This window comes from Spea bombifrons, chromosome 2 (genome assembly GCF_027358695.1).
Source record: "Spea bombifrons isolate aSpeBom1 chromosome 2, aSpeBom1.2.pri, whole genome shotgun sequence".
Taxonomy (NCBI): Eukaryota; Metazoa; Chordata; class Amphibia; order Anura; family Pelobatidae; genus Spea; species Spea bombifrons.
Genome location: NC_071088.1, coordinates 43751497 through 43768404, shown reverse-complemented (window position 1 = coordinate 43768404; position 16908 = coordinate 43751497). Strand labels below are relative to the sequence as shown.

Below are 16908 nucleotides of genomic sequence, written 5' to 3'. Positions count from 1 at the left end.
CCTTCGTTTGGAGACTATGAAGTGGAGAAACAAAGGTGCAGGCCAGCTTGTGTGCCATCACATTTCTGCTAGCAAGGAAGGTGTTTAGTTTACAGAACTGTTGTTGTATGATATATAGCACTACTGTAGATGCAATGCTTGCATGTGGTTATACTCATTAGAAATTCAAACTTATGTTAAGTAAAGAACTGATTATACTTAGAATTACTACCCAGGACAGATGGTTGAGAGGAAAGCGGACACTGAATGTGAAGTAATTTTGACAACTATATATTCAGTAAGTGGAAGAGAAGATGGCGGAGTAACAAGGTCAGCCAGAGTGGAAGACGTAGGGTTCTGGGAATGCTCCAAGTGATTCCATAATAAAACCTCATTAATTAGCACAGGAAAGAATGGCGTGTTTTATATAAAGTGAATCCCTCATATGTCCATATTAAATAGGATTAACTCCTTTTAGTTCCCTCCTTCCGCCAATCTGTCCTTCCCAGGATACTTTTATTAAATGACATCATAAAGCACGCGGTGACAGTTATGGCTTGTTACATGATTAAAGGGAGCCTTGTGCAGTAGAGCTGCAGAAGGCTTAGCATTGATTTTTCTGAAGGAATGTGTCATTTTATCATGAGCATGAGCAAACCTATAATTTGCTGCTAGGGAAGACAGAGTGTGGTGGATTAGAGACAGGAGCCACTGCTTCCATCATGGCTATTATCTTTGTACTAACAAAGTAAATTACAGGCAAACAGAGAAGGAATAAGAGTGTCCTCTTGGGAAGAAAAGCAGTTTGGAAATAGCCAATGTGGCTCGTCATGTCCTGGTGCTGATAACGTCTGACCTTCACCTGCACAGCCTTTGCCATGCATCTACATACGGAGCAGTGATCCCACATATTACTAATCTAGGAGAACATGCTGGGAAATGAAAGAAGGTGAATGGCATTATAGAATAATAGAGATATTTTAGTTAAGATTATTATACTCACCACAAAGCTATACTGTTGCAGAGAACGAGCCATAAACTCTGGTTTACACTCTCCAACGCACAAGAGCACAGGGCCTGAAGCGGAGGCTGGGGGAGCCTTGCCCATTTCACACACGATCCTGAGGTTTAGAACAAACACAAAGAGCTAAGAATCATCGTCCATTGTAGTATCACTTCATCCACAAACTACAACTGCTACCATATTTGTAGATACATTTCCACTAATTTATTGATGTGGCCCATAAACAATGTGGTACTAGTTGTCTTTAAAGGACCTTTGACACAAACTTTCAGGTCAATTAAACTTTAACAATGCTTGTAATCTCAGGACCTCTCTCCAGCATAGTGTTCAAATTTAGCTGTTGACATAGACAATAGCCAATTTTATCCCTTGGCAAATCGACTAATCATACTTCTTTTTTCTATTATCCCACATTCATTCCATTATGTCTTTAAATTTAGAAGAAGATGTCAATATCCTTAAGCAACTTTTATATATCCCACATACTGCATGTTACATGTATTGGCCAACAATATATGAAATATATTTGTCCTAGAAAAATGACTGACTGGAGGGGGTACGTCAAGTGTCCTGATCCATGAGCATTTTAAATCATCCAGACCGATTTTGTTATTCTTGTCGCTGTGTTGCATTTCTCCCTGGTCTTGCACCATTAACCAGCGTCTCTCTGTCGGTTCTCGCCTAGTATGCTAAGTGCTGCCCTCTGATCCTCTTTTTTTTCCTTTTAAAGCCCCCAGAGATTTGCATTAAGCCAACACATTGCCAGATGGTCACCCCTGGATTCACACCAATAAATATAACAGCAGCTCACAAAAAAAATCAGACTGGAACCCAAGGCACCATTTATACACTGCTGTGCATCTTGAAAGCACCACATACAGCATTGGGACATCAGGATTTCGGTCTCTAAGGAAAGCAGACTTTGTGTATGGATTTAGAGGTGTTTCAGGACCCAGATGGACTGAGCCTGGCTCCATCTCTCATGACAGATGACGAAATCCGCTTTGTGATCCCCAATTGTGTCTGGATACAAAAGGGGGAACACTTTATCATCCTGACGGCTGCACTTGTTTTCTCTCTATGTGTGTGCAAGTGTGGGGGCTCTGAGGGAGGCAGCCCTGTCACACTGTGTGCATAGACAGGTGCAAACACAAAATGTTCTGAAATAAAATACGCTGGACAACGAAATGAATAAAGAAACGTGTCCATATACTGTATAATACCATTCATTACGTGAAAATCTGCAGATCTGGTGAGTGTTCTTCTTCTCTGTCTGATGAAACGACTGGTAGCTTAGAAATCGGGTGAATGTGCAGGGGCAATATCCGTCCAGTAATGTAAAGTGTCTGAAAATTCATGTGGAAGATACCACAAGCAAGCTCCTTGCACCAGCCAATACACGAGGAAGGTACCTAGTCCTCTATGTGCTACGGATCCCCCACGTTTAGCTGCAAAGTGACACGTGACTTTTGTTTAAAGAGTGGTCAATGAACCATTGTAGGAATAAATGTATATGATTAGCAGGTGTTTGCACAATTTTATTAAATATATGTGTGATATCATGTCATATATATGTAGGCTAAGGACAGGCTATGCTTACATATCATATGTTACTATCTTTTTACTAATAAGTCAAAGGTTCATGTAGCTACACTGGATAATGAAGCAGGCATTTATTCTAATGGTGCTAGCGTTTGTTTAAAGTAATTCAATTTTGTGTCCTACTTGGGTTATGTGCCCTTCATTCTTTCACATCATTCTTTCCGTTCTTGCTACGTCCTAACACATCTGTGTGTGTATAGCATAGCATAGCATCCCTTCCTTCCATGTTTCTGAATGTGTCCATCTCTCTATAGGTCTGACTGCCAATATTCCCTCTGAGTAACCCATAAGCTGTGATTCATCAAGAAACTGCTCAGCTTTGCTTTGTGTATAAACACAAACCCTTAGTCGTTATAAAGTGCATTCAGATATGTACACTATGTGTACAATATGTACACATTATACTGTCAGAAAAGCTGCATCATGAGAACCCATCACGCACATCATAACTCAGCCTATAAATAGACTTGAGGCCACATCACAGTACACATATGTTTCACTCGGAGGGTTTCCAGCGCACGCCCCCGCTCTGCTTTGCCATTTTTCTCTGACATTTATACCTAGTACAATACATGAATTATCTCCAATTTTAGCTTACCTACCATTATCTGATTGCCAGAGCCCAGCAATACTTAGGATTCCCTGGAGATTGAGGCAAGAGATGGATTTCACGTGGGGGCCAAGGAAACACAAATATATGCTTATAGCTAGTTTAGACGGGTGTAAAGGGGAACTGTCACAGATTTAAGTAAATGATGTCTTTTGTTTGGCAATCAGTCCCATTGGTTTGGAGACGCGTATTAAAGCAGGTCAAGAAAGTGGGCATTCAAATCACTCCACCCAATACGGCAACTAGCCAACAGCGGAAGATTTGCCATGATGTCTTACCTACAACAATATGATCCAATATACAGTAGCTGATGACAATTATAAAACTACAGTTTAAGTCTGTTCTGGTTTTCAATGTGTAAATTGTTCTGAGTTAACATAAATTAAAGGAATTCAGAGCATTTAGGAAAGAGGTAACTTACTGTTCAGCAATGATATATTCTTCTTCTACAGGTGTGCACTGGACACCTGCCACCAGAACATTGCGAGCAATCTCGGAGAAGTCTAATCCTAGGTTGACTCCTCGGATGGTGACTCTGGTGCCCCCTTCAGGCGGTCCAGACACAGTGAGAATCTATGAAAGAGACAGAACACCGTCATTGGGAGCATATGTCTAACAACTATTTACCATTAATTAAAATGTCAACCACTTAAAAAGGCAGCAGACTTGTCTGCATACACTTAAATATAGAATATTAATACAGTATTTTGGAGTAATGTGATGATCCACTTGCTAAGCCCTCATTCACTCAATGGAAACCAAGTTCCCTCTGTGCAAAAATATATTCATTATCATAATTACTTTTCATGCCATAGAAGGCATGGCTGCTTGTTTTGAAGAAGAGTCTTTGAAGGCAAGATCTTCAATGTAAGTGTACTGTATTGGATTTAGTTTCTTGAACAAAATACATCTTCACTATCTTGCTTTGAGTCTGTCTCATTATGAAGGCATCACAAACGTTACATGGGTGTTTGAATCACTTCTATACAAGAATACACAGTCACTAAAAGGTAATTCACTCTGCAGAATGTGCCTTGATGATTCCGCTTGAATGTCTTACATTGTCCCTGGCAATGAGGTGAGGGAGACAGCTAAAGGTTACAGCGAGGACGGGGCAGTTTAGCAGTGTGACAGAGCACCGTTCCTCCACGATATGTAGAGCCATTGCCCTGCGGCTTCTAATAAACATGACTCCCTGGGGGAATATTCACCGGGTCACAGTCAGTGATTTATCCGGATCTCGCGGCTACAGAATAATTTCATATTCGCCAGGGAGCGGGGCTCGGCAGTCAGCAGATGATAATGAAAGGAAAGACACCTGAGAAAGCAGTGCGTTACCCTATAGCGTAATATACATCCATCCACAAGTGGCTTGTTTCAGCCAGTACAAAATAGCTCTTCTGCTGCACCGGACAGGTCGAGGAAGGAAGTATATGGAGAAATGGAGGGGAATTACGCTAAACTTGGATTTTAAAGTATTCTCTAACTAGACGGCAGTAATGCCATAATAATGCAGTCCACTCTACCATACTATATGCACCACATGGCGCTCCGGGCACTGAAGGGGTTGTAAGAACAGCAAATACTGGATTTTTTCTGTGACCTACATTCCACTGGACGCTAATTGAGCAGTTTGGAAGTAACTGTGTCACAGCTCAGCCCCCGGCTGGGACAGAATGAGTTTTATTAATTACAGCTGGAGAAACGCAGGATAAAAACAACATACACCACCATAGTGTACACACCACCGCACGCACATGGACATGTATATATATGTATATATATATATATATATATATATATATATATATATACCGTATATATAACATTTGCATGTTTCGAGTAATTAAGTATATTGCCCACATATAACATGGGTCATTATGCAAGTAATGAAAAATAATTCCTAGCCTAAAGTAAATGACAAGCATTTTTTTATATACACATACATATATCTATATGTGTGTGTTAATATATACTGACATAAGAAGTCAGCAGTGATTGTGTAAGCTACCCGACAAACTGTAGCAGGTTGTCACAATCGTCTGGATGAGAAAGAGTCAAACACAGGGATGCAGCAGCGGCTGCGAAGGATGAGAAGAGGAGCCATAAGCTGTGCGCGCTGCAGCCCCTCTCTCCTCGATTCTTAGCTTCCCCTCCTAGCAAAAAGCACATTTACAGCCTAATTGTTACAAGAGAGAGGGACTTGATTATTCATTCTGACAGAACAGCCCCTAGCATCTTCATGCAGGGCATGTTATGGTAATCAGAACACGCATTAAGTATACTGATATATACAATGTGTGTATATATATATATATATATATATATATATATATATATATATATAGTATACTACCATTTAAACGTTAGCACATTTTGTCTAAGAAAATAACATAAAATCTATCAGAAGTACAGCGTAGAGGTTGATTTTGAATGGGATATCTTCATATGTGTACAGCAACCATCACTCCTGTGTTCCAGTGGCACGTTGTGTTAGCTAATCCAAGCTTAAGTTTAAAAGGCTAATTGGTCATTAGAAAACCTTTTTGCTATTATGTTACACAGCCTGTGATTTTCTTGTTTTCCATGAAAACAGCTAAGTGACCCCAAAAGTGGTAGTAGTAGTGTATTTATGCACACACACATATACATGTATGTATGTATGTATATATATATATATATATATATATATATATATATATATATACACACACACACACATAGGATTTCACAATCCCTGGTCTCTACTGAATGTAAGAGTAAGTCACCAGGATCAGCTGTAGCAGTTTAAGGTGAAGCTAGGCTGTAGCCTTTAAGCAGGATGAATAAGGACAATTCACAGAGGCAAGAAATGCAGCTTAGAAAGCACTATTAATGTTTTAATGGCAGGTTCGGGTCAGAATTGGAAGATAGGGTAGAGGCTCCAGAAATGAAGCGAATGAGGATTCATCAACAGGACAACTAAACTGAACATGGCAGAAGCATCATCTCATCATCTCAAGACAGAATACATCTTGCAAGACACCACATTAATCTATTTTTCCTGGACTACAGAATTAGCCTTTAAAAAGGTTAACAATCAGCGGGAACATAGGGCAGGGGCCCAAATGGAGGCCACAATAGGACTGGCTGTTCTGCTCCAGTTGGCACCACAGTTGTCGAGGTATCCTGTAGACTGGAGCAGTCAAGGGAGGCCTTGGTTTCCATCCAACCCCCCACCTACTCCCCATCAAATCGATTTGTCAATGGGCACATCTGCTCCCCGGTGCATGTCTGATGACTTGCATTTCCAATGACCTTTGCCATTGGATGCGACACAGAAAGAACCCTGCAGGGGATTTCGTAGTGATTAGCGCCGCTCATAGGCACAGAGCACCGCCTGAGCCTTTGGAGCCAAATCCAAACAAAAGACCGACTAATCATGCCACGGTTACCCTGTCGCTCAACTGGTTTTCTTACGCCGCTGTCTCTGCAATAAGGCATTTAACTCATGCGCTGGCAGAGGCGACTAGACGGAGCAGTGCAGAAAACCAAGATTCTGCGGTTATCAGAACATCATTGTAATGAATGATAGCACTAAAGGCTCTGAACATGATTTGCAATAAAATTTAACAACTTAAAGAAGTATTGATTGCAACTTCAGAGTGAAACATAGCTCAATTTCCATTCATACTGTGATGTACGTTTAAAGAAGCTCATCAGGGGAGAAAAGAGGGACTTAGACATTTGGGACCCAAAGAGGGACATCACATTTTTTTTATACCGCACCAGCAGATTCTCTAGCGATGTTGCAATCAGTGGAATAATTTTAAAATCACACACACTAACAAACTGGTACAAAAGTAGAAGATAGCTACTCGAGCCAATAGCAATGAAAAACAAACAGTCAAAACTTCTCAACAAAGTTCATAATACTATAATTATATATATATATATATATATATATTTATATAATTCAAATAGAACAATACAAACCTACTAATATTTACACAGAAAGCATCTGATGGCTGTTTTTTTTTTTGTATTTTCATGAAAAACGTAATAATGTCGGTGATCAGATTTGCAGGGATAAAATATACTGTGAGGGAGCATGAAACAAGCTGATGCATTTGCTGCCAGTAACATATTATTCTGCAGGGAAATGCTGAAGGATTTCTACTCCTTTTAATAGAAAGCAGAAAGAGACCAAAACCCGTCTTTTTCTATCGGTTGGCAGCTTTCCTTTGGGGGGAAAAAAAATGCAATGTGCTCCTGTTTTACTGGTGCCAGAAAATCAAAATTGGTTCATATTTCACCCTATTCATTTATTTTAAAAAGGCCTCATGTTGAAATACAGAGGGAAAAAAAACTTTTTTTTTTTCCGGAGGCAGCAGATATCCTGCTTTCTGTGCATAGAACTGAAGTGCCGGCCGATGTAGCAATAACAATAAGTTTCTATAGCCTATTTTTCTCCGGTGGGAGTTATATACGGCAACGTTTCTTAAGCTACGGAATGTCTACCCCAAGGGTGTATGTCTAACCTGGCACTGGGGCAAATGTCTGTTTAAATCCAAAAGTTAGCGGTTGCTTGGAAGAAACGTTTGCAATCAAGGGCACTTGCTGAATAGTGACTGGCAAATCGGCATTAACATCCATACCGGGATTAAATGCTTTAATTATTTATAACAATGTTTTCTATAGACAATAATAGATCAGTCTCATTGTATTGTATTGCTCAAAAAGAAATCCGCATCAGCGTCTTGAACACGATTATGCTTGGTTACGCTCATTTGTATGTACCAAAACTGTGGAATTGTGGAAAGATTTTACTCTGGTGAAAGCGGAACATTGGATTACCTCTGTTAGACGTGTCTTATGAGCTGAAAGAACTGAAGTACGCCAAATTTCACTCTTTAGTAGATGGCTTTCATAGACCCATCTAAAACTGGAGAGATGGCTAGGACTTGAATGAAAGAACTCTAACCAGTCCTACATGTTCAGGTCCCTTTAGAGGGATACAGAATTTATTAGCATTTATTTGTTTATAAATAGAAGTGCCATATTAACCCCTTAATGACAAAGCCCGTACATGTACGGGCTCAAAATGCATTGTTTTCAATGGGTTTAGCGACCGCCCATTGTCCTTAAGGGGTTAAGAGACTGTCTAGCTTGTTGGGTTAATGATAGGGCAGCTGATCAGAACAAAACGTGTCTGCCGCATAGGATGACTCTGAAACCCTAGGGTTATTTAAACGAGCTATGCTATTGATTGACATTTCAGGAGAGCGTATGTCCCCCTTGTGTTGACCTGAGTATCTCCAGCTCCTCTCCCTAGGAAGGAAAGAAAATGTTCTTCCTGAGAGTATTGATTCACTACATGCACTTCACTCACACTTTTATTTAATTAACAGCTATGAGCCCGTGGACATTCTGTGTGTCTGAGACTGAAGTTAAAGATGGAACAGAACACATGGAAAGAAAAAGAAATTGAGCAAATTAAAAAAATTATATAGAAAATATTTCATCATATTCCTTATTTTACGTTTCTAGTTTAATAATGTTAGTTCTTTTTCTGAATGTAGTGTGGGTATAAAGAATACAAAGATATAAATGTATATATAAATATATATTGTGTATATTATAAATGAACCCATACACACACTATTACCATATAAGGAAGTTTGAAGTTTCCATGTGATTTATTCTAGAATTCACAGCAAAAATAAAACCTGGCTGACCTTAAGTTATTCGTCAAAGTTAACTACTGTTGCCTCTGCTAGATGTCATCTTATCTGACCCTGAGGAACAGTTTTTGGAGGCCTTAAGGAAAATGATTTATTAGGGCCCCAATGTTAACACAGGCAATACTTTGATCACAAATTGACTTCAAAGAAAAATACCTAACAGCAATGTCAGTTTGGGGACTTGGGAGTCCCATTTGTATATTTTGCACCTTCTCATCCTCCAGCTATTTGATCCACCCAGCCAACTCACCTCGGTGATCCGTGGGTTGGTGCACTTCACGTTCCTGCTGGACCAGTCCAGCCACTGGTACTGGGGAGAAGAGCAGTGATGGTGTAGAGTACAGCGCCCTTCCCCGCTGCACCAGCCGCACTCAAACTTATGGTGAGCCTTCAGGCACATACCGCAGCTTTCTCTCTGGGCCGCGCACTTGTACAGGTGAACTGTAGAGAGACCAGAGAAAGATATCTTAGAACCATGATAATATATTACTGACCATTACAGATAATTCATTGTCCTGGAAGAACACCTACCATTCTTCAAAGAAGAAAAGAATACCCATGAGGCAAGAAAAATACCATGGCTATTTTTAAGGTCACTATGAACTAGAAAATGTTGGCAGTGGGCCTGCTTAACCTTCTGCAGACCATACGCAGCCCATTTCCCAGCCCAATGTAAGCCACATCAATAATACTTTATTATCATTATTAATATAATATTTTAGGGCAACAGTGAAGCAAGCTTTTTCCGACTGGATAGTAAATCTGGCCCTCCTAAAGACAATTATATGCAAACATCATCACATGTACAAACAGACTTAAGAAAAACGGTACTATATAATTTTGGTTTGATTCCTTGTTCCAGTCCCTATTTCCTTTAGGCAGTGATTTGAGGAATACTGCCATATTAGTCATTAACCCAAAGCCTCTTTCGAGAGTCAAGATCTCGGTGCGCATGTGAATCAGCATCAGCGTCAAAATTCTCTCAAATATTAAACACATTTTTATGTAGCCTTTAAGCAAGGTCACCGTAACCAGTAGCCGATATGATGGAAAAAATATGTAGCAAACGCTAAATCTGGTTTCTATTTGAAGAAGAAAAAAAAAAAGTACATTGCGTTACCTTTGATATTATGTGGATTGTCAATGATAAAATTCCCATTCCAGACAACAGAAAAATCCACTGGGAGATCGCTTATATCCATTCCCTCATAGATATACTGAAAATGGATAAATAAGTTAGTAATGTCTCATAACAAACAGTTGAGATATTGTCAGGAATTTAATAACAGGGCAAATAACATCCTAATAAACACATTTTCACTGTTATATATATATATATATATATATATATATATATATATATAACTTTTTTTTGTGCTTTATTTCTCCATTATTTTATCATGCTTTCATCATTTTCCGTAACAATACGATACTATGTATGTATGTATGTTTTTTCCCCCATATTGAAAATTTGTGACCTGCTGTTTACAGACACCGTTAGACTACAACTCCATTTACTCTCATCGGATCCAAACCACATTGAACAGCTGCTGCTATGGGTGCAGTTGTTGATCTCGGTTGGTCTTGTGGGCTATTCATTAATTCCATTAACAGGGCGCATGTATCCCACATATTGTACTCCACCACTGCCTGGCATGGCGTTTACCCCAAAATATTTAACCTATATGCAGACAGTGTTGCTTCTAGCTGTTTATCCAGGGAACCTGGTTATTTACTTTAAGCGCTTAATGTTTTTCTGTGTGTTTCTCGCACTCTCTCGCACTGCCAGAAGCAACTGTATTAGGAATTCTATGAAGTTGGCGTAAGCTGGGACTCGCACAGACTGATAAGACTTCCCGTTCTGCTTTATCAGTCTGTTGTAAATTAGCTTTTTGCTTCAACCCTTTTGTCAGATTGCTGTCGTATTCCTCCAAATGACCCCCCGCAGGCTGCGACAGGGAAAAGCCAGATAACATGTTCCATCTTCTCAAAACAGAATCCTAATTTACAATGGTTCAAGGTGTAGGAACACAGCGGCATTATTTTGGTCTGCCTAGGACAACACAGACCAAAGAACGAAAATGTGGTTATTTAAGAATTTTAAGATTGTATGTGATATAAAATCATTTAGTTTCTTTTCTGCCCTTATAAGCTGGCTGAGCTATATACAAAAATGAATCTTTTGGGGAACATCTGACCAAAAAGTTGATTCACGATAACTAACTCTCCGTCGTTTGTAAGCATCTTTGTATCGGGTTGTCTCTGTCAATTTAACTTTGCCATGGCACATACTGTAAAAAGTACTGCATATATTGTTGCCTCCATATTAATGAATATATTGAGAGAATACCTGAAATGACCTTCTACGTTGCCTATAAGTAAAGAATTAACATTTATGTATTAGGAATAACGCTCACCGAGCTGTTCTGACACTGCACGCTGGAACTGTTGAAGCGTAATGCCGGCATGCGGTACACCACCCCTTGGATGTTCAGCACACACTCATAACCCCGCTGGCCGGACTGTGGTTGTGGCAAGTTTCTGGCCTTCAGGGTGATTGGCTTTACTTCTCCAACAGGGATTAAGATCTCTTCAGTGGGTACCAGTTGGGGGCAGTCCTGGGACACAGGAAACAAAATGGTTACAATATCTTTCATGAGTGATATGAATGAGGAAGACATGTATGAATGAGGAAGACATGTTCAGGTTGACATTCTGTAAACACAATGCAATGACATTATGAGCTCCCATGGCTCCAGAATAGAGCTAGATGCCCTCACAGTCATCAGCTGTGATACCAGGAAAAAACCTAAAGCATGGTGTGATATTCTGTGTACAAAACTTAAAGTATTGGGTAAATTAGGAGAATTAGGAACACTAGGCATATCCCTAACAGACTGTTTTTGTTTTGTTGGGACAATGGTAGTCAAATCCATCCCCGCATATTCTCCAAGCCATAAAGCTTCTAACCCTTTTTATTGAGCAGGTTTTCTGCCTTTGCCTTGCCAATAGTATAAAGCCAGACTTATAGACGTACAGTATACGATGAAGACGCCAAGGTCCGAGACGTTTGGAAGCCTATGATCACAGAATACCTATGACTGTGTTAACCCTTTCCCTCAAACACTTGCAGGCATCCGACAGTGACAAGTGTTTAAGTTAATTAAAGTATGCCTGCGTATGCTTCATTAATCTGTCTGTTATGCAAGCGCTACAAGAGGTACCTCTGTTTCTGTTCTGCAGCAGTACGGTTAACTTGCATTCTGCAGGACTTTTGTCCCCAAGGGAGATGCATATATATACACACTGAATATTTTAACTAATTTCATTACTTGCTCTGCTAGAGAGCTCCTTGCATGCAGCACAACCCTTGAGAAAGCAGCCAATCCATCAGAGCTTTCGTCACTATCCTCTGGTAACTTAAACAGCATTAGGCCGGGGATAAGAAATACACAGCGCCGGAATACAATTATTTTTTTCATTGTCGCAAAGCACCTAAGCACACTTGAGATTGTCATTAAATAATATTGTGGCTTGAATAACAGTGGAATCTGGAACTATTTCTGTTGAATTGTTTTTGTATGGAAATATAATGAATAACCTTTCTATTGTCAACTACAATGATGCAGAAAACAAATCATACATCATTTTAGATATTGCACATGCAGAGTGAGCCAAAGGATCCTTTGTGATGGCACCAGCACATCCACACCATCCTCTGAGGGAACCCCAATCAGTTGCCTAAGAATTGTATGGTATGGAAATGTACGGTGGCATGGATACATGCGCAAATCATTTTTCTCTCCAACAACCAGAAGAGGGGTCAGATGAACCGGGGTTCACCTACAGGAGGTGTCACAATAACATGTTCTCACTTCCTTTGCATGTTGAAGCAAATATCAGATTTTTACTCTCATGGCCAGTATTGGTCAGTGACAACTCATACAACCCTCTGTACATTTCTTCAGACAGAATACCTTTATAAATGTAAAAGGGTTAATGCCAGGAACATTTCTAGCATTGGTACAGTTGCAATGTTTTCTGGATAAGATATTAGCCATATGGCTTTCACAGAGTTACTATTGGCGCTAAACTATTTTTAACTGACCAGATGGTGAAATACTGAACTTGTATTCTACAGCAAAATTACAAAAGCACTCCAGTCCCTTTTCTTGTTAAATACAGCACATGGTACTACAGGTAAACAGGTACATGCATCCTAAAGTTGTTGGAGATAGCTTTAGGAGACTGTCTCATTTAACTCCTCCTCCAGCTGCTTCTACTTAAAGTAGGGAGCATTCTTCAGCACACTTCTTGCACATGCTCAGTAGAACCCCCATTCTAGTGAATGTTGGAAATGGGACCTATATCTCGCTGAAATCAATAAAAGTAGCAGAAGCCAGTAACATGTATGGTATACGAACACATGATGTTTTGCAAATATACACATGATTGGCTCCTTCCGTTAATTTCATTGACAGTGCTAAAGAGCATGTGCAAGAAGCTTACATACTAAGGCTTCCCGGTTTTAGCAGCAGAAGCTGGGGGACGAGTTAAGTGAGAAAGAAATCTCATTTTTTAACCCCAGAATGTGTTTTAATTTGCATGGATTTAATTGCATTCAAAAAAAATACAGTTTGATGGCTAGACTGTCCTTCTAAATATCTAAACTTCTTGAACCGTCCTACCTCTGAGACGTTGACGCGGCCTTCCTGGAAGGAGCATGTAGTTGGATCGTGGGTGCAGAGGTTGCGATATTTGCACCAATGGCAGCGAAACGCACTGTTCACGCAGGACAGGCAGCTTTAGAAGAAGTTGGTAGAAGAGAAAAGAGAAATGTTATAAATATGGGCTGAATATCTCTTATTACTTTAATCTATTCCCATTTTGCATGTAATTATTGTCTATCAGCACGTTGTAAACTCGCAAGTGCAAACTATTTTCATGTTCCTGTACATTTTGTCAAGTAAGCTATAAAACGGCAGAAGCCAAGGCTACCTACCCTGTGGGATTTGTACAGCCTTCAATAAGGTACAAATGTAAAAAGGTTCCTAATTGTATAAGTCTGCTTATAAAAGTCTGTGCCAGACAGGACCACACACCCAGCACTGTCTAGTATTGATGTTTCACGGGAGACGTATAAATTCTCCATTATTTCTCAGTTTCCTAAATAGCAGTGAACCGCATTGAGAAGGGGCTTAGAGTCATCTGCGGCCGACATAATAAATGGTCATAACGATATTAATGGTAGGTTTTAGACGACTTGCCTTAAACATTGCGTGTTTTTATAAACATCCCTGTATGTATATTAGCAGGGTGATTAAATAGCCGATGATGGATCAGAAGATAGACAGGCTGATGACACGTTGATATGCAGGGCCCACCACATAGAGATCGGGATTACACAGAGATGTCGGATAATTCCCATAGCAAGGATTTTAAAACAACCGAAAGAAACGGTTAAATAAATGGATTATGGTGCGAGCTGCAATCTGGTCTTCTCCCCATGCCCTGCTTTCTTTCTAAGATCCAATATTTATTTTTTCATGCAAGCCAAAGAGGTTTTGGGGGGGGGGGGGAGACGGACATCTCTGGAACCAGCCAACTTGTGTAAACATAAGCTTCCTCTGCATATATAGTGGCCATTTCTGAGGATAAACAATACAGGATCCCTGAAGCCAAATATGACTCGAGCAGCATAAACACTGCCTCACATTGACATACATTAAATATACAGATATTTGCTATTACCATCTCCGGTTACACACTTGTGGCACATTCCATCCATCAACATGGTTTCAATATTTATACCACGGCATATCTAAACACCTGAGTTACATACATCATCTTACTGTCGCTCTCTCTCAGCTGTGCCCTCCAACCCGTGGTCATTAAATCACTCTGGGGGTTTTTTTTTTGAAAGCCATAAGCTCAGCAGTTACTGACACAAAATTCCTATCAGGGAGGTTTCTCTATAAGCCAACTCATGCAGTATTGGTTTTTCCATTGGCGAACTCATGCAGTATTGGGGGATTCATAAGAAAAAGGAATCATTATTGGAATTGTTAATGAGGACACTTATATCAAGTTAATTTTAATGCTTTATAAAAAAAAAAAAAAAAAAACCCCAAACATTTAATTGTATAAAATAATGAGAATTTGTAAACTATTCGGGTAATGCTTCACTGTATGCGAACCTCCAGGACATGTTATAGTGATGAAGAATAAGCTTAGACATTGATAACAAAATATAACAGAAAAAGGGTACATTGACAATCTGCCATTCTTATTATTATTGATGTGTAAAACCTCTTAAAATAAAAAATATGTAGAAATAATATTATGAGCATTTTTAGAAAAATGTATATTGTATTTTGTAAGGTTTTTTTATCTTTTAAAATTGACATGGGCAATAACCGATGTATTTTTTATATGATCATAAAAATAAAGGTAAGGAGAGCCACCATCTTGTTTTCACAGATGTTTTGTGAGAGAACACCGTTTTCACAAAGCAGCTGTATGGGAAAAAAACAAGAATACACACTTGCTGTAAAGTATGTGAGAAAAACAAAATGGCTGCCCACTGTAGCCATACTGTGGTTGGCATAACTGGCAAAGTCAGTGAAGAGTGTTGCAAATAAATAATGCCTTTATCAATTAATCAAAATAAAGTATGCTTGACACAACCTCTCATGAATCTCTCAGGTCTGTATTTCCAGCTCTAATTACTGTGAGCCACCAGTTTTTCATTGGCACACACTTGGCAAACCATACTAAGACGAGTAGAACCCATCTAGAAAATGAATTGTATCATGCAAACCGGATTCCTACAAATGCTAATGATCTATATTAATAATGTTAATACTGTTAATAGTGTATAATGTTAGCTACTAGTAAGCCTCATTCACAATCGCTGCTATGTACCTTTCCATGCGCATTCACACACCCTCGATCCATCGAAAAAAATTCCAGTTTGAATACTATACCCGACCCCCATGATAATCAGAAAATAAAACCTTTCAGATCATTAATAAAGCAGACATTCTTACAGTTGGTGGCCACTGCAGTTGTAGAATTTGAAGTCTGTGCTGACAAAAGTCTTCCCAGTTTCTTTGGAGATCAGCTGAAGTTCCACCCCAAACCAGTCTACAGGGGCAAAACAAAGATAATTCAAAGGGATACGAAGACATACGGAGAATAAATCTGTTGGATTACTGTGTGGATTATAAACATGTAAACATGGTACCATCTGACAAATGTGTTATGGCATATATGCAGTGTACATAACCAGTACAATATATATATAACTATATATATATATATATATATATATATATATATATATATAAACTCTCATTCAATATATCATTCCAGAACTCAATACAAGCAGTATTCTTCAATGCGGTTTGATTACTCTGAATGAACTCTGGATTTAATTTCCTTGTTAGTTTAGGTTAATCTGCGCACCTGCTGTTCGTGGGGCTGATGCAGTATACTGAGCATGTGCATTTCTATTTATGGACCATGTTTAATGGATGTACACAGAGCACTGGACAAATCTACGTGAAATTTAAGAGCTGGACAGAAAAATATAGAAGCTTGGAAGCAACGCATTTTAAGAACCCCAACTGACAAGTAGAGCGGGACTCCTCTTGTTAGAGATTCCTCTAAAAAAGATATATTAACTGCTCTGTTATGCTCTTTTTGTCTTGACACCAAGACGTAATCCCCTACTCTCCCTGTCCCCTAAAAGGGATAATCCATGTTTTTCTGTAAATACAGGCTCCCAGCTGGGCCTAAAGCTTCAACACAAAAAGAAATCTTCTCCAAGCTGGCAGATTTTTTGTCATTCATGTTGCAGATGCAGTGGAATTATGGGAATGCATTGGCTGATACTGGTGATCTATAATAAAATAGAGGCTTTCGGTAACAGATAATGCTAATTGTCGGTTCTCGGTTTGCAGTGGTTT

General features: G+C 39.3%; 1 protein-coding gene across 1 annotated transcript in view; it reads right to left on the bottom strand.

Moving 5' to 3' along the window:
- Positions 1–16908, bottom strand: part of PLXNA2 (plexin A2) — a 157911-nt gene that overhangs the window by 32396 nt on the left and 108607 nt on the right. Inside the window, exons 8-14 of the mRNA XM_053457648.1 lie at positions 15988–16084; positions 13627–13741; positions 11356–11556; positions 10059–10155; positions 9189–9379; positions 3637–3788; positions 983–1100 (exon numbers count right to left, since the gene is read on the bottom strand). Of these exons, the coding sequence (XP_053313623.1) occupies positions 983–1100; positions 3637–3788; positions 9189–9379; positions 10059–10155; positions 11356–11556; positions 13627–13741; positions 15988–16084 (971 nt within the window). The remainder of the gene's footprint in view (positions 1–982; positions 1101–3636; positions 3789–9188; positions 9380–10058; positions 10156–11355; positions 11557–13626; positions 13742–15987; positions 16085–16908) is intronic.